Source organism: Podarcis muralis, chromosome 18 (genome assembly GCF_964188315.1).
Source record: "Podarcis muralis chromosome 18, rPodMur119.hap1.1, whole genome shotgun sequence".
Lineage (NCBI taxonomy): Eukaryota > Metazoa > Chordata > Lepidosauria > Squamata > Lacertidae > Podarcis > Podarcis muralis.
In genome coordinates this window covers 13,216,170-13,237,378 of record NC_135672.1, presented here as the reverse complement: position 1 = coordinate 13,237,378, position 21,209 = coordinate 13,216,170, and the positions used below count along the sequence as shown (strand labels likewise).

At 54.1% G+C, this 21,209-nt stretch overlaps 1 protein-coding gene across 1 annotated transcript; it reads right to left on the bottom strand.

The window, feature by feature from the left end:
• Nucleotides 1–209: 209 nt before the first annotated feature.
• Nucleotides 210–21,209, bottom strand: SIN3B (SIN3 transcription regulator family member B). The gene is made up of 19 exons (XM_028713443.2): nt 21,054–21,209; nt 17,536–17,642; nt 16,249–16,402; nt 15,084–15,383; nt 13,995–14,138; nt 13,682–13,804; nt 13,347–13,436; nt 12,443–12,561; nt 11,170–11,377; nt 10,960–11,076; nt 9,745–9,983; nt 8,715–8,898; nt 6,605–7,376; nt 5,296–5,465; nt 3,357–3,530; nt 3,085–3,177; nt 2,164–2,258; nt 1,835–2,039; nt 210–829 (listed from the first exon to the last, which is right to left on the bottom strand). Exons 1-19 carry the CDS (start codon nt 21,171–21,173, stop codon nt 599–601), a joined length of 3,645 nt encoding a protein of 1,214 aa, XP_028569276.2. The 5' UTR covers nt 21,174–21,209; the 3' UTR covers nt 210–598.

Sequence of the window (21,209 nt, the reverse complement as noted above, 5' to 3'; positions counted from 1 at the left end):
CCCCCAACCGCACACAAGAGGACAGCTTTTATTTTTTGCACCAAAAAGGCCACACAGTCCGTGGGGCGGGAAGAGGGGGGCTTAGAAAGGAAAGCCCCCTTTGCTTCTCACAAGGCCTCGCGTTTGGGCGATAGGAAGTGCTCACCGCACAGTGACCGATGGGGCTGGGGTGGGGGGGTCGGGAGAAAGGCCTGGCAGTGGTGGGGGGGGCTCTGTTTTATCTCCTGGGTCCCCATCCGAGGCCTGGAGAGCTCTGGGCATTGCCAAACCCCCGCAACCCCCCCCCCCACGTGGGGAGGGCATCCGAAAGAGTCCCCAGGGTCCCTCCTTGCCCTTCACATCCTTGGCCCCCCCTCCCAGGCAAAAACAAAACAGTCCGAGGACTGGAGAGCTCTGGGAAGACCCCCCCCCAAGTCCGTCCCGTGCCATGCGGGGAGGGCGCCCCAAACGAGCCGCCCCCCCGTCCCCCAAAGTCAGAAACCAAACGGAGAAAACGACACTTTGCCCCCCGCAAAGCTGGTCGGATAAATACCAGGGGTGGGGTTGGCTGCAGGACACCCACCTTTCCCCCCCCCCCGGCTGGAGGGAGAAAAGGGGTTCAGGGGGAGGCCGGCTGGCGGCTGTACTGGACGCGGTAGCGGTTGACCGGGACGCCGTGGACGCTGAGCGTCTCGCAGGTGGTCTTGCAGGGCAGCAGGTCCTCCTCGTCGTCGCCCATCAGCCAGTCCTGGACCAGCTCCGAGGCCTCGCGCCCGGCGTGCCGACTCAGCCAGCCCAGGTGCCAGGCCTCAAAGCGCCGGTGGTAGCGCAGCAAGACCGACGGCTGCGCCTGCCCAGAGAGAGAGAGGGGAGGGTCACTGGCGGAAATCCCCTTGAGCCGGGGAGCTGGACCTGAACTCACCACCCAAGGTCCTTCTCCATGTACCTCTTCTGCAAGAGGTCCAGAACAGGGCCTTTTTCGCAGTGGCTCCCTGCCCATGGGATGCTCTCCCCGGGTATTTACAGTGGTACCTTGGTTCCCAAACACCCAAAACCCAGAAGTGTTTTTGGACGTTTTCCAGAAGTCCGGCCCCCACAAGGTCTGAGGGACAGTGGACCGGCCCCCTGCTGAAAAAGTTTGTTATATAGGTTGCAATCTTTTCTGTGAGCCGCCCTGAGACTTCCAGGTATAGAGCGGTCTATAAACTTAATAATAATAAAAGGGATGAGTGTAAATTTTATACAGCGGTTGTCGAACGTAATCCGTTCCGGGAGTCCGTTTGGCTTCCAGAACGGTTCGACAACCAAGGCGCGGCTTCCGATTGGCTGCACCCAACTGGAAGCCGCGTTGGACGTTTGGCTTCCGAAAAGCGTTCTTAAACCGGAACGCTTCCTTCCTGGTTTTCAGCGTTTGGGAGCCGATTTGTTCGGGAGCCAAGCCGTTTGGGAACCAAGGTAAATAATAATAATAATAATTATTATTTCTTATTTATACCCTGCCCTCCCCAGCCAGAGCCGGGCTCAGGGCAGCTAACACCAGTAAAATTACAGTAAAAACATAATGGGGGGTTTAAAATATGGGTTAAAATTTAAATTGTAGCCTCATTTTAAAAGTAGCCCATAGTTCAAGGCCATAAGGGGAGGGAAACATAAGGGTCAGACTGAGTCCGAACCAAAGGCCAGGCGGAACAGCTCTGTCTTGCAGGCCCTGCGGAAAGATGTCAAGTCCCCCAGGGCCCTGGTCTCTTGGGACAGAGCGTTCCACCAAGTCGGGGCCAGTACTGAAAAGGCCCTGGCCCCAGTTGAGACTGTACCGCTGTAAAGGTAAATGGAAACAGACCCCCTTGCGACCCACCTGCCTGGCGCGGCCCAGGGCCCCCCGCCGGTACATGTAATCCTCCGCGTTCATGACGAAGAGCATTCGGTGCGTGTTGAGCTTGAACTTGCAGTCGACGTTGCAGGCGCTCTCCACCCCCACCAGCTGCTTCCAGGAGCCCCGGGCCTTGTCTCGGGCGGCCTGCACCTGGGCGCACTGCCAGCGCCGGAACTGCTTCAGGTTCCTGGGGGGCAGGAGAGAGGCAGGAGGGAGAGAGGGATGCCACCTTTGCCCACCCCACCCCCCGAGTCCCTGCTCTGGAGGCAGGAGCAAGACCCGGCCCCCTCGAGCGCCGGAGGGTCCCTCACCTCTGCAGGAAGACGGGTTTCAGGAGGAAGCCTTCGTTCTGGCCGCTGGGGGTCCCCTCCACCCCCACATACTGCTCGACGTAGTTGGCCAAGTGCTGGAGGAGAGAGGAAAAGGCAGGAAGCAAAGGGGAGGGCAACACTCACGAGGTTTGGGGGCACCAGCTGGACACCCGGGGGTCAAACCAGGGTTTGTGGTTTGGTCCGCGCTAGCCCACCCCGCGTGAACCGGGAGCAGGAAGGCACGGACGAAACGCAGGTCGGCTGGGGAGCAGCAAATTGCTGCATCAGTTCAGCTGCCAAGCTAAACCGGGGTTTGCGGCTGCGGTGTTAAACCGGGGATTGAAATTGCAACGCTAAACCAAGGATTGAGGCCGCAGTGCTAAACCGGGGATTGCAACTGCCATGCTAAATGCGGGGTTGCAGTTGCACCACTAAACCAGGGCTTGCAGCTGCCACACTAAACCGGGGCTTGCGGCTGGAATGCAAAACCAGGGATTGCGGCTGCCACACTAAACCGGGGCTTGCAGCTGTAATGCAAAACCAGGGCTTGCGGCTGCCACACTAAACCAGGGCTTGCGGCTGCCACACTAAACCAGGGCTTGCGGCTGCCACACTAAACCGGGGCTTGCGGCTGCCACACTAAACCAGGGCTTGCGGCTGTAATGCAAAACCAGGGATTGCAGCTGCCAAGCTAAACCGGGGCCAACCCAGCCAGATGGGTGTGGCATAAACAATAAAACTGTTGTCCTTGTTGTTTTCAGTCTTCCCAACAGCAGAAGCGAAGCGCAAGGGAGGCTGCCTGTGGTTTGCGGCCCACCCAGTGGGACGCGATGCGCAAAGGCTGACGCAACCGGACGCGGGTTCCACACCCCCATCAGCGCGGGATCTCACGGCGCGCGTGATAGGGAGGCCGGGAATCACCTGGACTTCCAGGGGATCTTCTGTCTGGGTCTCCTCTGTATCCAGCAACTCAATGGTCATGATCACCTGGTCCTTTCTCTGAAGGAACATCACCTGCGGGGAGAGGAGGCAGGCGTTCACACCCATGCGCTCCGGCCGCAAGAGGCGCCCCCTCCATCCTCCCGCTGCCAGCAGCGTTCCAGGGGTCTCTCCCCGCCCCACCGCCGTGGCCGACTTCCCCCCACTTCCGGACAAGCCGAGCCGCAGAGGGTGGAGGGCAGGGGTGCCCGCACCTTGAAGCAATTCTCGTCCGCCATGCACCGCTCCGCCTTCCACTGGTAGCTGGTCTCCTTGGCCGCCCGGACGCACTGGGAGGACAGGTTGCCGCCGGCCGCCCCTCGCTTCCGCTCGCCCAGGTAGAGCTCCACCACCTTCAGGCAGACGTCGTCGCTCACCAGGTGGTGCAGCTGGAGCCAGGGGGACGTGGTCAGAATTTTAAGGTATCAAATATAAAATAAAAACTCTTAAAAGCACATGTCAGAGACTGCCTCCCGGTCCCAGCTCACAGAGGACCAACGCTAGCCAGTAGAACTGTACAAAAGTCTTTATTGAAGTTTAGTTTCCATTTTCAAGCCCTAGCGTGCGTCTCTACGTCTAGACCCTAGACCAGCGAAGCCTCGTCTGAGTCTCCGCCCCCTGTACCCCAGTTTAAGACTCTAGCCTTACTCCACCTTCTTCGTTTCTCCTTCCGCCTCTGGGTCCTACTACCCCCCGGGGTGCCTTCCTTCCTGGACGCCTCGGAGGCGGACCCTTCGGACTCTTCCCCCTCTCTTCGGCGGGCTTTGGGACCTGGCTCCCTATCCGGGCTGCTCATTGCGCCACCCTCTCGCACATTTGAACTTGGCGCGCGCGCGCTGCCCCTGACCTTCCTTTTGACCGTTTCCTCGCTCTCTGATGCAGGCGTGGCTAACCCTGACTCATGTCCTTCCGCTGACGGAAAGCTGCCTGCTGCCGATGCCTGGGGCTCCTCCCCCTTACTGCTCTCCGGTGGGGAAGCTGGTCCCGATTTCCAGCTGCTGCTCTCCGAGTCCCCTCTGGCCCCTCCTTCCTGAGGTGTTCCCTCTGGCAACCCCCTAGCTCTGACCACGGGAGCCCCTTTCTGTGAATCCTCTGATTCGCTGGAGAGACTTAGAGACCTCGGACGGCTATCATCGCTGACCTCTCCCTCGGATTCCTCTCCCTCGGTCTCTAATTCCTCCCTTTCCTGTCCCTCTGCTCCTGAACCCCTGACAGCACACATATCTAAACATATGAACCATGCACCCGGAATAGTACAGGAGAGCAATCCTGAAGCCATTTGAACTCTCCCAATGACCTCAAATATTCCTCTGCAAATGGGGAAAACCTTCCCATTGCCAGATGGGCGGGGTATAGATAAATTATTATTATGATTGTCGCTTGCAAAGCCTGTCTTAAGGGCGCGTTTGGGTATGAATAGGGTGAGGTTGTGAGCTGGATTCAGGAATTGAAGTATTTACCATGACAAAAGAGCGGCCAGGATGCCCAGGTAATGCAACCAGTGACCATTACCAAGTATTATTATTATTAGTGCAAATTCTTCAAACACCTTCTGTATCTCCTCAGAAACTTTTCTCCTGCATGTTCCCCACCTTACCTTAATGGCACGTTAATAGATCATTAATAGCTATATAACCAAACTGCGGGAGGCAGTGGAAGACAGGAGGGCCTGGCGTGCTCTGGTCCAGGGGGAAACGAAGAGGCGGACACGACTAAACAACTAAACAACAATAGCTATATATCCCCCACCTCTTTATACAATTCTTCCGTTTCATCGTCTGCTTGCCCCTTCCACTTCCTGGTCATCAGCTGTCCATAAATCTGTGAGCCAGTCCTCCCGAGCCTGCGAACCCTTCCGCCCCCATTGTAAATCAACGCTACCTCTGGGCTTCCGGTCAGCTTTTAACCCAGCCGTTTCTGTCCTCTCCTTAGACACCCTTTGCCAGAAAAACTGCGCTGCAATTCTGTGATTCGAAAGTCCTAGACAGAGGCTCCCCAAACACTGGGGTCTTCTTTCCTCCGTGTGGAGCAGGGCAGGGGGCCCAGCTGCGGTTGGCTTCTATCCCCCACAACTCCTGTCCAGCACCCCCTTGGGGTCAGGGCCTCTCCCTGCACACCAGCGCCCCCTACCACCCCCCGGGAGGCGGCCGATACCTGCCGGACGATGTTCTGCACCAGTTTGTCCATGGTGAAGCCGACGTAGGCGTGGATGGTGAACATTTCCCGCAGGGTGTCCTCGTACTGGGTGGGGTCGATGTTGCCGTCCAGCAGGTTTCGCACCAGGTCCAGGAAGGCCGGGTAGTACTCCTCCAGCTCCACTTCGCCTGGCAAGAACGCACACACACACACACGAGACACAAAACCCCTCTGTGGGGTGCCGAGATGGGGCACCCGGTATCTCGACACGCCGGGGCTCCTATTCCCCAGCCACCCGTCAGGAATTCTGCGCCTGTGGCGGGGTTGGGATAGATGATCGTTGGGGGTCCCGTTTGAATCTGCAACTCTAGGATTCTGCGATTGCTCAAGACTGGAGGGTAGGGGAGGCAGTGTGGCCATCGAGCAGCAGGAGAAGACTGCCTCAGATTGGATCAGATCAGCGGTCTGTCGAGCCCAGGGTTGTCCACACTGGCTGGCAGAAGCTCTCTGGGCTTTCAGACTTAGGGGTGTACTGCCAGCCATGTCTGGAGATTGAAACGGGCACCTTCTGGGCACGGAGGACACTCGACTGCTTGGGGACAGCTCTTCCCTTAAAGGCAAGCTAAGGTTCTAGTCCTCATGAGTAAATAGGAACAGAAGGAGCTACCCTATCTTATCATTAGGCTAGCTTATCACTAGAAGGCTGATCGCCGAAGAACGGATGCTTTTGAATTCTGGTGCTGGAGGAGACTCTTGAGAGTCCCCTGGACTGCAAGAAGATCCAACCTCTCCATTCTGAAGGAAATCAGCCCTGAGTGCTCACTGGAAGGACAGACCCTGAAGCTGAGGCTCCAAGACTTTGGCCACCTCAGGAGAAGAAAAGACTCCCTGGAAAAGACCCTGATGTGGGGAAAGATGGAGGGCGCAAGGAGAAGGGGACGACGGAGGACGAGATGGTGGGACAGTGTTCTCGAAGGTTTGACCAAACTGCGGGAGGCAGTGGAAGACAGGAGGGCCTGGCGTGCTCTGGTCCAGGGGGTCACAAAGAGGCGGACACCACTAAATCTTACCATTATTATCATAGCTGGTGCCACGTCGCAGGTCTCCAGCTGCCGCCAGCGCAACGGGAGCAAGCACCACACCGGTTCCGCACACTTGCAATCACCGCCCGCTTCTAGCTAGGAGGGCCGAGCGGCGAGGCCCCTTCCCCCATCCTCCGCGACCCCCTTTCCCCCTCCCTGGCCTCGCTGGGGGCCGGAAGCCGAGAGCCAGCCCCCTCCCCGGTCCCTGGCCGAACGCAGACCTCCTCCCCCGCCGCCCTGCTTACTGGGCTGCTTGAGGCGCAGCTCCATGGCTGGGTCGTTGGCCCTCTCCTTGCGGCCGTCGCAGAGCAGCTTCTCCCTCTCCTTCTCGGCCCGGAACTCCAGGAGCTGCTTCTGCGCCTGCCGGTAGATCTTCAGCAGCCGGGAGCAGAGCGTCTGGTGCAGCCGCAAGAAAAAGTACCAGTTGTTGTTGGCGAAAAACAGGGCGTAGACGTTGTCCAGAGAGCGGCGCGGCCGGGAAGAGGAAGGGGCAGCCGGGGCGGGGGGAGAGGCCGCCCCTGCCGCTGCGCCCTCCGAGCCGCCGCCGCCCTTCTCCCTGGCGAGCGCAGGGGGGTTCCTCTTGCGCAGCTCGTGGCCCTCCGGGGCGGGCGGCTTCTCGTCGGCGGGGGGCGTCCTTTTCCGCAGCTCGTGGGCTGCCTCCGGGGCGGAGGGGGGCAGCGGCTTGTCCTCGGCCGGGGGAGCCCTTTTGCGCAAGTCGCGGGCATCCGGCGGAGGGGCGGGGGCCCGCTTGGGGCTGCCTTTCCCGGCCTCGGGCGCCTCTTCCGGGGCGGGGGGCGGGGGGTCGTGGCCGGGGGGCTGGGAGAAGAAGAGGTCGGGGACGAAGCGGTGGACGATCTGCCAGATGGTGGCCTGGTCCTCCTTCTGGATGGTGGGCTGGCGCTTGACGTAGTAGCCCACCAGCGCGGCCGCGTCCTCCACGATCTGCTGGTCCTCATAGACGAAGATGAGGTGCGGCTCGTTCAGGGCGCCCCGTCCCTCAGAGTGCTGCTCCTGGTGCTGGAGGTTCGAGAGAGAGAGAGAGAGAGATGGACTCAACGACAAGGATATCTTTATTGCCGTTATCCCACACAGAATGATGAAACTGAAAATCTACATAAAACATTCAGAAACCCCTAAAAACGCTGAAACCCCATTTTAAAATACAAGGAAAAGCACGGTTTCCTGTATCGTAAAGGGATGAACCTTTGTTCAGAAACACCGAAGAAAGGACCAGTTTAAGGGAATGATTACTACAATCATTTTATTATATATACCCTGCCCATCTGGATGGGTTTCCCCAGCTCCCAACAGAATATTAAAAACACAGTAAAAGATCAAACATTAAAAGCTTCCCTAAGCAGGGCTGCCTTCAGATGTCTTCTAAAAGCCTGGTAGTTGTTTTTCTCTTTGACATCTGGTGGGAGGGCGTTCCACATGGCGGGCGCCACCACCGAGAAGGCCCTCTGCTTGGTTCCCTGGAACCTCACTTTTTGCAGGGAGGGAACCGCCAGAAGGCCCTCGGAGTTGGACCTCAGTGTCCAGGCAGAATGATAGGGGTGGAGATGTTCCTTCAGGTCTACTGGGCCGAGGCCGTTTAGGGCTTTAAAGGTCAGCACCAGCACTTTGAATTGTGCTCGGAAACGTACTGGGAGCCAATGCAGATCTTTCACAACCGGTGTTATGTGGTCTTGGCGGCTGCCCCCAGTCCCTAGTCTAGCTGCCGCATTCTGGATTAATTGCAGTTTCTGGGACACCTTCCAAGGGAGCCCCACGTAGAGCGCGTTGCAGTAGTCCATGCGGGAGATAACCAGAGCATGCACCACTCCGGCCAGACAGTCTGTGGGCAGGGAGGGTCTCATCCTGCGTACCAGATGGAGCTGGCAGACAGCCGCCCTGGACACAGAATTGCCCTGCGCCTCCATGGACAGCTCCTTCAGGTCTACTGGGCCGTTTAGGGCTTTCAAGGTCGGCACCAACACTCTGAATTGTGCTCGGAAACGTACTGGGAGCCAATGCAGGTCTTTCAGGACTGGTGTTATAGGGTCTCGGCGGCCGCTCCCAGTCCCCAGTCTAGCTGCAATGGCTGCCCCCCCCCCCCTACGACCAAGGCATGGCCAAGCTCCTCTCCATCAGTTTGCAAAGCCCTGAGCGACTCAGGGGGCACCCGAGGTCTCCCAGCCAGGCTCGGTTGCTGAGATCGCCCCGTCTGACGGCGAGAAACCAAGCCTCTAGTTTCATCCGCCCTGTCCTGTGGAACTCCCTGCCACCGGAGATTCCGGCAGGCGCCTCTGCTGCCGACCCTTGAAGCTTCCCATGCAAGGGGGGCGTGTGGCCCTGAGAGGCCCCCGCACCCACCTCGTCGTAGACGCTCTCGATCTCGTTGAGGAGGCTCTTGGAGCGCAGGGCCTTGGTGTCGTTCTGCTTGAAGTTGACGGCCTGGTGGTCGAGGGACTTGAGGTAGGCCTTCTCGTACTGCTCCCGCCAGATCTTGTTGAAGCCCTGCTGGGCCTCCCGCCACTCCTCCTCCTTCGCCTTCAGCCTGCGGGACGGAGAGGAGGCGAAGGTGAGACTGCGGGAAGACGCGGGCGAACAGCCCAACCTGGCCACCACCCTCCTTGCCCCCCCCCCCGGGTTTTTTAAATATACAAATAAATACACAAATGGCAAATACGTACATTGGTAACTTCTATATAGATCAAATGACATCAGACTCTTTCATCTCAACATAGGCAAAAAGAAAAAGGTAAAAGAAGACGAAAGAAAAAGACAAAACAAAGACAGTAACAAAATCAAATCAGAAAGATTCAATCTGCACCGTCCGTTAGATGCAATTCAATATGATTCAGTCCTTTCGTGGCCTTGCTCATATATACCGTTACGTACGGATTGAATCTCTAGCCTTACTTTATTTATTGTGATGTGGTAGACTTCCATCTCCCTTGTTCGTTTCACCTTACTAAAAAAATTCCCCTGTATTTAATATTTTCTCCTCGTCTTGGTATGCGGAAACGATGTATCCCTATTTATGGAGTTACAGCGGTACCTCGGGTTAAGTTCCGGAGGTCCGTTCTTAACCTGAAACTGTTCTTAACCTGAAGCACCACTTTAGCTAATGGGGCCTTCTGCTGCCGCCGCGCCGCCGGAGCACGATTTCTGTTCTCATCCTGAAGCAAAGTTCTCAACCTGAAGCACTATTTCTGGGTTAGCGGAGTCTGTAACCTGAAGTGTATGTAACCCGAGTTACCACTGTATTCCAAACACAACCAAATCTTAAGAGGTGGAACCTTGTTTCCTTAAGCAATTGCTGAAACATTCCCACTCTTTTTAAAAAATATTATCTATTGACTTATTTCTTGTTGCTTCTGTCGTTTTTGGAACGGCTGACCTCTTGAGGACGATGGGGACGGCCGAGAGCGGGTTCTTCTTGAGGCTCTCGATGATCTCGGGCGCCTTGTCGCCGTAGATGCGGTAGATGGCGCGCCTCTGGATGACCTCGGAGGTGCCCCCCAGGCAGTCGTCCAGGCGGAACTTCTCCTGGTCCTCCAGGGACATGCGGCTCAGCTTCTTCTGCACGCTCTCCAGCACCCGGATCGTGGCCAGGTTCGTCTCCAGGACCACGTCCAGCTGGGCGGGGGGAGAGGGAGCAACGTGAGGGTCAGGAGCGCGGGGAGAAAAATGAACTTGGCAGCTTCCTGCCCTCATGGTGGCCCCAGATGCCCCAGGATGAGGAGATGAAAAAATATGTTTAAAGATGGCGCCAACAACACCCCCCCCCCAATCTTTTCTTTTTAGGGATTATGGAAACGGATATAGCAAAAGAGTTGGTTCATTTACGTATTTGGAGGCAGCAGCAAGAATATTGCATGCTCAAACAGAGAAGGAATATTGCATGCTCAAAGAGGGAAGGAATATTGCATGAAAGAATTTGCATGCTCAAAGAGGGAATGAATGTTGCATGACTCCGGAGGAAGTAGGAGGGAAGCTTAATTGAGAGTGCCTTCACTCCGAGAATGGCTGCGTTGTTCTTTTGCTGTGATCATTAAACACTCTTAAAATGGCAAGGGACAATAATTGCTTTGGTGGTGGTAATAATAATAATAATAATAATAATAATAATAATAATAATATTTATACCCCGCCCATCTGACTGGGTTTCCCCAGCCACTCTGGGTGGCTCCCAACAGAACACTAAAAACAAAATAAAACTTCAAACATTAAGAACTTCCTCAAACAGGGCTGCCTTCAGATGTCTTATAAAAGTCTGGCAATTTGTTTCTTTCCTTGACATCTGGTTCCACAGGCCGGGCGCCACCACCAAGAAGGCCCTCTGCCTGGTTCCCTGTAACCTTGCTTCTTGCAGTGAGGGAACCGCCAGAAGGCCCTTGGGAGAGGGACCCTGGTGTCCGGGGTGGAGATGCTCCTTCAGGTCTACTGGGCCGAGGCTGTTTAGGGTTTGAAGGGTTATGCACGGCCAAAGTGGAAGCAGTTTCCCTGAAGCCTGACACCCCCCAGGGATTGAGCCATCCTTGAGGAAGGACCTGGGGCCCTCCGCCCCCCAAGCAGGGGCCCCGAGCCTGCCCACGTCGCCGGAAGCACCCACCTCAAAGCGTTCGTCCTCGCACCGGTGCAGCTGCTCCTCGTAGGGGGTCTTCTTGGAGCTGACAAAGGTGGAGTCCTCGGACCAGGAGGGGAAGGAGACCCAGGTGTCGTTCAGCACCTGCGGGGGCGAGAGGGGGCGCCCTCAGTCCAGGGGAGTCGCCGGGACGCCCCACCGCCGCTGCCTTCCTTCTGCCGATCGCCCCCGGCCTACCTCTTTGCAGATGGCCGTCCTGCCGCTGCACTTGGGCTGCTGATAGGTCTTCGGCAGGGCCCGGTAGCTGGAGCCGATGCGCTTGCAGGAGGCGTAGTCGATCTCGCGGCAGACGCCGTCCCCCGAGCGGTCCGCCATGGGGGAGGCGAAGGAGAGCTCCTTCACCCCCAGGAAGGACTTGAACTGAGCAAAGAGCTCCGGGAATTTCCTGCAGGAAGGGAGGTGAGGAGGGGGAAAGGTGGGCTTCATGCGGCCGGACCCCATGGAGGTGCAGCGGGGATTCGAATCGGAAAACTGGGGGAAGGCGCAGCCAACGGGCACCGAACTGCCGACGTTTTGCCTGCGGGCTCTGCTATATCTTAAAGAAACTCACGAGCGGAGGGACGGGAATGAACGCAAGGTTTCTTAACCGAGGGGCAGAATTGTTACTTGTCAAAAGTGGGCATGGGGGAGAAGGGAGAACAAAAATCTGGGGTGTTTTATGTGCAGCCGAGCTGACGTTTTCGGCGCGAAACCAGAGAGGGCAGGCAGTGACTCTGTCGAGAAATGGAGCCTTTTTAGAAGACAACCAACTTGGAAATTTGCCCCTGAAGGTTCGGTTCTGGCTATTCCCACCTACTTCTGCTTTCTTTCGCACACCGGGGGTTTTAGGCTCTCTTAACGTAAATATATTGGGGTAAGGTAAAGGTAAAGGGACCCCTGACCGTTAGGTCCAGTCGTGGCCGACTCTGGGGTTGCGGTGCTTATCTCGCTTTGGGTCATGCGGCCAGCAGGACTAAGCCGCTTCTGGCGAACCAGAGCAGCGCACGGAAACGCCGTTTACCTTCCCGCCAGAGCAGTACCTATTTATCTACTTGCACTTTGACGTGCTTTCGAACTGCTAGGTTGGCAGGAGCAGGGACCGAGCAACGGGAGCTCACCCCGTCACTGCGGGGATTCGAACCGCCGACCTTCTGATCGGCAAGCTCTGTGTAAATTTGCTTTGAGACGTCGCTTTCCCAAGTGAAAAGCCATACGTAAACACAAACGACAAGGAAACTGGAAAATCTGGGAGAGGCAAGGTGTTTTCTGGGAAAGTTGGGGTGTGTGTGGAAGTTTTCTCCTGAAAATTTGGGAGGGGACAGTGTTCTCCCTCCCTCCCTCCTCGCCAAGCCGACCAAGAGGAAGCTGTCCGCTTCTGTCTGGCTACCAGGATTAGCCCCTGCCTGCCTTTCCCCCAAGGGAGATGGAGGACCCTCCCGCAGCCCCCCAACTCAACGCAGCCCCCACTTACCCCAGAAAGGGGGTGACCAGCTGGAGAAGCTCGGAGCCCGAGACCAGCTCCTGGTTGAAGAGGGCGATGCACCGAAGGAAGTTCTCGTACACCTCCTGGCTCTTCAGGACTCGCCGCACCTGAGCGGAAGAACCAGCCGGGGATGGGAGGGGGCACCATGGGGCTGGGTAGCTCAGTGGTTAGAGCACCCACTTGCAGAGCCAGGAGGGACCCCAAGCCTGTCCCCAAGCCATGCAGGATCCGCAACAAGAGCGTCCCTGGCAAATGGCTGTTCTGCCTTGTTCCAGGCAGGGCTGCGAAAGCCCCCCCCCCAGTCCTGACTGACTGCTCTGGGGTCTCAGGGAGGAAAGGCTTGTCTGCCCCCCCTCCTTTGGCAGGATCATGGACGTTGGAGGTTCAGGGGCCCTCCGCTGTGCCCCCCCCACGCCTTTTCATCATCATCATTTGTATGCCACCTTTCCACAGTTAAAAAAACAACGCTCAAGGCGGCTTGCAGCGTGACAAGATTTACCGTATTTTTTTCTCTATAAGACTCACTTTTCCCCTCCTAAAAAGTAAGGGGAAATGTGTGTGCGTCTTATGGAGCGAATGCAGGCTGCGCAGCTATCCCAGAAGCCAGAACAGCAAGAGGGATTGCTGCTTTCACTGCGCAGCGATCCCTCTTGCTGTTCTGGCTTCTGAGATTCAGAATATTCTTTTTCTTGTTTTCCTCCTCCAAAAACTAGGTGCGTCTCGTGGTCTGGTGCGTCTTATAGAGCGAAAAATACGGTACATAATTATGAAAGTTAAGAACAATAAATAAACCACACCAAAAAAATACATAACCAAATGGGGAACAGTTTCCACAGAAATCTAAATCTGAAATTTGCTCACACACACCCGGCCTCCGTGCCGGACGACCCACCTTGTCGAAGAAGGAGAACTCCTGCAGGCTGCCGTACTTGCCCACCGCCGCCACCGAGAGGTCCTTCGTCCCCCGAAGCTTCATCTTCTTCTGCGGGGGGGAGGAAACACGCACGTCCGTGTGGGCTCGTGTGAGCACGCTTCCGTGTTTCACGAGCGGGGCTTGGCGCTGCTCAATAGCCCAACCTGCCCACCCTGAGTGGACCCTGCTGAAACCCGCCAGGCTCCCCTGGAAACAACGCGTCAACCCCCCCGCGGCCCACCTGAGCCCCTGGCAGGCTCCTCTGTCCCCCCACCCCTCCCCAGCCCACCCGCCTCCGCGTCCGGGTCGGATACCTTGGCCGGGCCGGGCACGGGTCGAAGCAACAGGGGCCTGGAACGTTTCTTACTGTGTTCCACGTGCTTCTCATGCTCGAGTTTGGAGATGTTGTTGGCGTCGCAGGGCCCGTTCCCCGTGAACTGCGGAGGAAGATGGAGGAGCCTCAGAGAGCAGGCGAAGGAGGAAGGAGAGAGGGACGAGGGGCAGCAGCAGGGGGACACCCCGACACTCCTTTGCAGGGAGGGGGGTCCCAGGCTCTGTCCCCGACAGCATCTCCCCGTGTTCTCAGGGGGTTTCCCGGCCGCCGGTGCCCCCCCTCCTGCCACGTACCAGAGACCTCTTTGCCTCGGGGAGGAACTGTCCGAATTCGGAGAGCAGGTCCTCTTGGCCCCGGAAGAGGTTGGCCACTTCGGTGAAGACCTCCTCCTCCGACATGCCCCGGAAAGGGCGGCCTTTGGTGCTCAGCTGTTCTTTCTGAGAAGTGAGAGAGGGAGGGAGAAAGGGGTCAGCATTGAGGCATGGGGGCTTCATGAACAGAATACCCTGGTACTGCTTTGAATTAACTAAACACTGCTTTTTGTTCGGTAGGTAGTTTTAGTTTTATTCATTTTTTGGTTTTGTCGTCGTGCATTTTTCATTATCCCTCTTTTCCCCCTCTTTCTTTTCTCTCTCTTCTTTTATTTCTTTTAAACAATACACATTTATCCTAGATTTCTTGACCGTTTAATTATGTATATTGTAATAGCTTTCTTAAGTCTAAGAATCATAGAGTTGGAAGAGACCACGAGGGCCATCGAGTCCAACCCCCTGCCAAGCAGGAAACACCATCAGAGCACTCCTGACATATGGTTGTCAAGCCTCTGCTTACAGACCTCCAAAGAAGGAGACTCCACCACACTCCTTGGCAGCAAATTCCACTGTCGAACAGCTCTTACTGTCAGGAAGTTCTTCCTAATGTTTAGGTGGAATCTTCTTTCTTGTAGTTTGGATCCATTGCTCCGTGTCCGCTTCTCTGGGGCAGCAGAAAACAACCTTTCTCCCTCCTCTATGTGACATCCTTTTATATATTTGAACATGGCTATCATATCACCCCTTAACCTCCTCTTCTCCAGGCTAAACATGCCCAGCTCCCTTAGCCGTTCCTCAGAATATCTAACGTAAGATTAGTTTATCTTTCGTTTTGCTTTTGATATGTAATGTTTGCTGTGGAAATGAACAACTAAACTAAACTAAACACTAAAAAAAACTAGATACTAAATTAAACTTAAACTAAACCTAAAATAAAATAAAATGGTGGCAACTTATTTCCAGGTAGGGCGAGGCAGCCCACAGACCACGCGCACCAACCAGGGTTATATTTTGCGGGGGGGGTTTGTTTCCTGACCCCGGAACGCCGTGGGGAGAGAGGAGACCTTTCACCTGGTACGTGTGAAGGATCTCCAGGAAAGACCGGTAGATCTCGGGGTGGTCCAGGAAGCGGGTCTTGATCTTGTTGACGTAGCTGATGGCGTTGTTGAACTCCACCGAGTCCGACTCCAGAGGCACCTGCAGCCGGCAGTCGTCCTTGCAGGGCTGTTGTTGCTGCTGCTGCGGCTGCTGGTGGGGCTGCTGGTGGCAGAAGTCCTCCGGGCAGTCGCCGTGGTTGTGGGCGTTCTCCTGGCAGTAGTGCAGGATGAGGCCGGAGCCCGAGAGGGAGCTTTGGACGGGGTCCAGGGACACCTAGGAGGAGAGCGGGACCTGGGTGTCAGCAGCGGCTGAACACGGGTGTGTGTGCGTGTGTGAAAGCAGCTGCCCTTCCGCCTGGGTGCTCCTCGTCGCCTTGCTCCCGTGTTGCGGGAGGGGGGGGGCTGGACTAGACGACCCCAAGGTCCCTTCTATTTGATTTGGACCTGTTTTTCGGAGTTAATTTAATTATTGCTTGATTTTCTACAAATGATATGTGTCTGATGTTCGTCACCCTGAGCCCGACTTTGGCCGGGGAGGGCGGGATATAAATAAAAGTTGTTTATGATGATGATGATGAAACTCTTGCACCCACCTGCCCCTTCCTCTGTCAGCTGCTCCTTGTCCTGCGCTGAGACCAGGGGTCAGCAAACCTTTTCTCACCTTGGTTTGGACTCGGTCTGACCCTTATGTTTCCCTCCCTTTATGGTCTTGATTTATCAGCTACTTTAAAATGAGGCTGCATTTTAAACTGCATTTTAACCTGTATTTTAAATTGAAGGGTTTTTTTCCCTTTTCTTCCCCCTCCCCTTTCCCCCCTATTATGTTTTTACTGTGATTTTATTGGTGTTAGCCGCCCTGAGCCAGGCTCTGGCCGGGGAGGGTGGGGTATAAATAAAATTTATTATTATTAATATTATCATAAAAGACTGAAAATGATTAACCATGGAAGGCCAGAGTGAAGTCTAAAGATTCAGGGAACGCTGACGATTAAGTCGGCTGCTTGAATTTAAATGTGTAGTGTAAAATTGAATAAAAAAGATTTTTTTTAAAGGGGGTTGGGGGTGGGAATAAATCTCCCCGTAGGAATGAGCGGAAATCGTAAAAAAAAAAACACCCCAAGCCCGCTTCCTGGTCTAACCTGGCCGGCCAGAGGCGCCTGGATGCTCAGCTTCCCGTTTTTGGGGATCTCGATCCGGTAGCCCAAAGGCAGAAAGGCGTTGAAGCCGATAATGAGGTCAGGGTGTTCGTGGAACAGCTGCGAGACGCGGCGGATGACGCCGGGGGTGTCGATGCTGAAGACAAGGGGGTGGTTAGGAGAAGGGGGGATAAAAAAAAAATCAATGATTTAAAAATTAAAAACAAACAAACAATCCCCCCCCCTCATTTAAATCGGATTTTTAAAATAAAATGCTTTGGGAGGAAAAACATTTCTGAAGTTTTTCTGTTCCAAGTTACATTATAGTCCAAAGGCTATTTGTCAGGAAATAAGGATTTGTTTTAAGTTTTTCATGTTTGTCTTTTTTAATTGTTTAGCCACATCAGTTAGCAAACATGGATACATACGCTATAACGTCATTGTTTTAGGTAAACAAATTGTCCAAATTGCTATTAAGGAAATGATTGTTTTTCTCCTTCCAATAAAGTAGAGCAGAAAAGTTGTCCAAATGTACACAGTTAACTCAGTGGGTTTTTTTCCTGGGGAGGGGACGCATTCCCCTAAATATTCTGTGAATCTAAGTTTGGCCTCACTGAGGGGCAGCATTTCAATATGAGTAGGAAAATGAGAGCACCCCTGAACATTTTTTTAAGGAAAAAAAGCACTGAGTTAACTTATTAAACCTCCCCATAATTTCATAATTATCTATCTATGTATAGTACAACCAAATCGGTCATTTTTGATAAGAGCTGTAAAAACGACCCTGAAAATCGATTATCCCAAAAACGAAAACTTCATCTGTAAATATTAAGACGATGCCAGCAAGAACGAGTCTTTCTGTAAAGAAAATAATGATTTCAATCGAGCCTTACGGACTAACGATTTGATTTAAATCAACAAGGCAGGACCCAATATGAGGGTGGGAGATTTTGGGCGGTGTTCGATGGGCAACGAAGAGGCATGGGTCCCCCAACTTGGGTGCGATTCCCGTTCCCCTTGTTTCCACCCTCCGGTTTAAAAATCCAACGCCAGATTTATGAATATGTTATTATTGATTATGTATACCCAATGCATCAGCCGCTTGGGGGGGTTCACTGTGTTTGGTTGCTGGTAAAAAAGAAAAAAATTAAATATAAAAGAAGAGAAAATGTTCCAAGGTAACACTGGGGGGGGGGGGGGGGGAAATCCGCTGCTGGCTGGGGCGCTTCCTGGGTTGGGGGGGCTGCGTAAAGATGGGGAGAGGGGCCCCGACCCCTCCGAACCTTTTACCTCTGACTCTTGAACTCCTTCATGATCTCCAGGAATCCGTTGTAGGTGGCCGGGTCGCTGCCAAAGCGGATCTTCACCTGGTCCAGGTAAGACAGGGCGTCTTCCACCTGCGGGAGAATTATTTTAGGGGAAGGCATCGAGGGGCCCTGACCTCCGTGGGCCCCGCTGACAGCCAGCCCCACCCGTGGCAAGGAACCGGGCTCCGTGGGTCGCTGTGGCTCAGAGGCTCCGGGTGCGGGTTCAGCCGCCAACGGCATCTCCCAGTACCCATGCCCGAATAATAATAATAATAATAATAATAATAATAATAATAATAATAAAATTTGATTTATATCCCGCCCGCCCTAGCCGAAGCCGGGCTCAGAGCGGCTAACCACAGTAAAAATAACACAGTTTACATAAAATCACAATCAGTTATCCGTATTTTCCCCTCTATAAGACGCACCAGACCATAAAACGCACCTAGTTTTTGGAGGAGGAAAACAAGAAAAAAATTATTCTGAATCTCAGAAGCCAGAACAGCAAGAGGGATCGCTGCGCAGCGAAAGCAGCAATCCCTCTTGCTGTTCTGGCTTCTGGGATAGCTGCGCAGCCTGCATTCGCTCCATAAGACGCACACACATTTCCCCTTACTTTTTAGGAGGGGAAAAGTGAGTCTTATAGAGCAAAAAATACGGTAATTGAAATACATTCTCAAATCAATTGAGAATCAATTTAATGGCAACCATTGGGCTAGAGTGCTATGAGGACTGCAGAAAGAGGGGGTCAGACTGGCCAAAGGCCTGGGGGAACAGCTCTGAGGCCCTGCAGGGATTCGGGGAGAGAGCAGCCTCTGCTTTCAAACAGGGCTGTGGGGTGGCTGCCCCCTTTTATGTGTTCAGAGACCCCGAAATGCAGCCCCTTCTGCCTGCTAGGCTTCGGCTTCCCCTTCCCGGGGGAGCCCCAAACCAAACCTGCCTCTTGCCCCCCCCAGGCCCCCTCTTACGAGGCTGCAAATCCTCACCCCCAAATCCTCGCCAAGCCAGCCCCCCTCTATGGCGGCCGCGGACTGCTGAGTAAGTGCTCGCAGGATCGGTCTGGAAGTAATCCAGATCAAACGTGCAAGAAGCTGGCAGATAAATCGGTCCGCTCTCTGCAGCTACATCTGCATTTTGAGGTGGGGGGGGGGAGGAAATATATCTATGCGCATTAAGCTGAAAATCTCTTATTCTTTACGGTCCGGGATCGCTTCTCTGGCGACTGTATTTACCCGGATCAGCGTTCTTGCGGCTTGGCAGCAGCCGCGCCTACTCTGCGGCAGGTCCTACTGTGGGGCTTACTCCCAGGAAAGTGGGGCCAGGCCTTCAGAGGGGGTTTGCGATACAGAAAAAGTAAAACAGAAAGACTAAGGGGGGGAAACCCAGCGTTTTAAACGCTAAATCCCGCAATTGACGCACGCTCGACTTGTGCATGATTCAGCTATATGCGCAATTTTAAAAATGCAAAACTACAAAATAAATAAAAGGGTAGGGTGGAAAATGGGTGGGTTTCCAGGGGAGGGGAGCTGATGATATTATTATTATTATTATTATTATTATTATTATTATTATTATTATTCCCACAGGTCTCGGGGAGGATCACAGAATAAAATCAGGCTAGGAAACCACAAAATACATAATCAGAATAAAAATAACAGCCGCCTTTGGCAATCTCACCCACCCTTGAACCCCAATACGTCCTGACTATATGCAGTTTCGGCTTGGGGCCCGACCCCCCCCCCCAGAACGCAACTCCCCACATAAATTATAGGTTTGCTGCATATGTTTAACAGCAACAACCACAATATGTCCCCATCAGCTGTTTCAAACACCGAATTCTCCCTACGGGACTGAATTGAAATAATTCCATGGACGCAGGGACGCAACATTTAGCCATATCTAATTAAAGGTGCCCCCCCCCTTTTTTTAAACTACTTGAAAGCTGAATTTCCAAGTGGTATTGCAGGAAGCTTCGCCAATGAGTGCCTTTTAATGCGGGTATATACATAATTTGGGTTGCATCCCAAACGACTTAATACTCAAGAGTCGCACCGTTGAAATGAATGGGCATAACTTGCTTGGTCCCATTAATTTTAGGGGGGGGGGTCCTACCTCGAGTAGAACATTGGATGCAAACCAATGTAGAGGAACTTGGGGGGCGGCAAAGAAAGGAGGGCTGCATTATCCATATTGCAGAGCAACAGGAGAGGGCTGGGAAGCAAGGAGAAAGCGAGAGGCGAGTTCGAAGGCTTCGCAAGAGTTGTGGGTTCGAGGCCTGAGTTTGGCAAAAGGTTTCCTGCGTTGCAGTGGGTTGGGCTGGATGACCCTCTGGGGTCCTTTGCAAATTTACCATTCTGTGATTCTAAACACACCCACACATTTACCTACCGAAAAGGGACTGGGGTGCATTAGGGAAGCTTTCAATGTCTGATGCTTTACCGATGTTTCAATGTTTTGTAATTTGCTCGAAGCCGCCCAGAGAGGCCAAGGCAACCCAGTCAGATGGGCGGTGTATAGTAATAACAATTATTATTATTAGGGGGTGGAAACGAAAAACTGGAGAGGAGGAAGTTTTAGGGTGGGGGGTGTTTCCATACAGCAATATAATGCAAAGGAAATGGAAGGGGGTTGTTTGGGGGGGGGAAAGCAAAGGGGCTTTTTGCAAGGAAGTCTGCAATGGACTTGCAATGCGTGCAGCTATTTATTATTATTATTATTATTATTATTATTATTATTATTATTAGATGGAAAGAAAAAACAGGAGGGGGAAGTATTAGGCTGAGGTGTTTACAACAATATAATAACGCAAAGGATATGGAGGGGGTGTTTGGGGAAGAAAGTAAAGGGGCTTTGGCAAGGAAGTCTGCAATGGGGGATGGTCTATTGCATGCAGCTATTATTGATCATAACAATAATAATAATCACAATATACTCAATTGGATGGGGTCATCTAAGGCATGCAGCTATTAATAATAATGGGCTCAATGGGGTGGGGAGCTCATCTAATGCATGCATCCAGGAATAATAAGAAGAAGCAGCAGACACTCAGGGCAGGCAACCCTGTAAACCCACAACCTAAAAATCACAAAATCGATTAAAAACAAAAAGAAGAAAAGCCAAGGTACGTGCCGGTTCTCCAGACCTCTTTGCAAACTTCTCCCTGCATGGAGAAGAGAGTGCCAGAAACTCATCCTTATTCCCCCCCCCTCTTGCAAAGGAGGAGAGCTCAGGAAACCTTCCCTTTTTCCTGGGGGGGGGGGGCATTTTGGTGTTCAGGTCTTTCCCTGCCAATGCAGCCTTCCTTTTTTTGGGGGGGGGGTGTCTTTTCCCTAGCCAGAGCTGCAGGAGGGCAGAGGGGGGGTGGGGGTGTCTCTGTGGCTATTCAGCCCCCCCTTGCAGGAAAGGGGGACCCCCAAGAGGGAGACCCCACCCCATATCGGGGGGTGTTCAAGGCCCCACTCCTCTGTCTTTGGGGGGGTGGCCCGCTCCCCCCGGACTTACGTGGACGGGGAGCTTCTCCGAGGCGGGGGGCGCCGCTCCCCCCATCCTGCCCCCCATCCTGGGCCCGCCGCTGCTGCTGCTGCTGCTCCCCCGGCCGCCGCCGCCGCCCCCCGCCGCCATGTTGGCGCGGCTCCGCCTCCCCACAGCCCCGCGGCC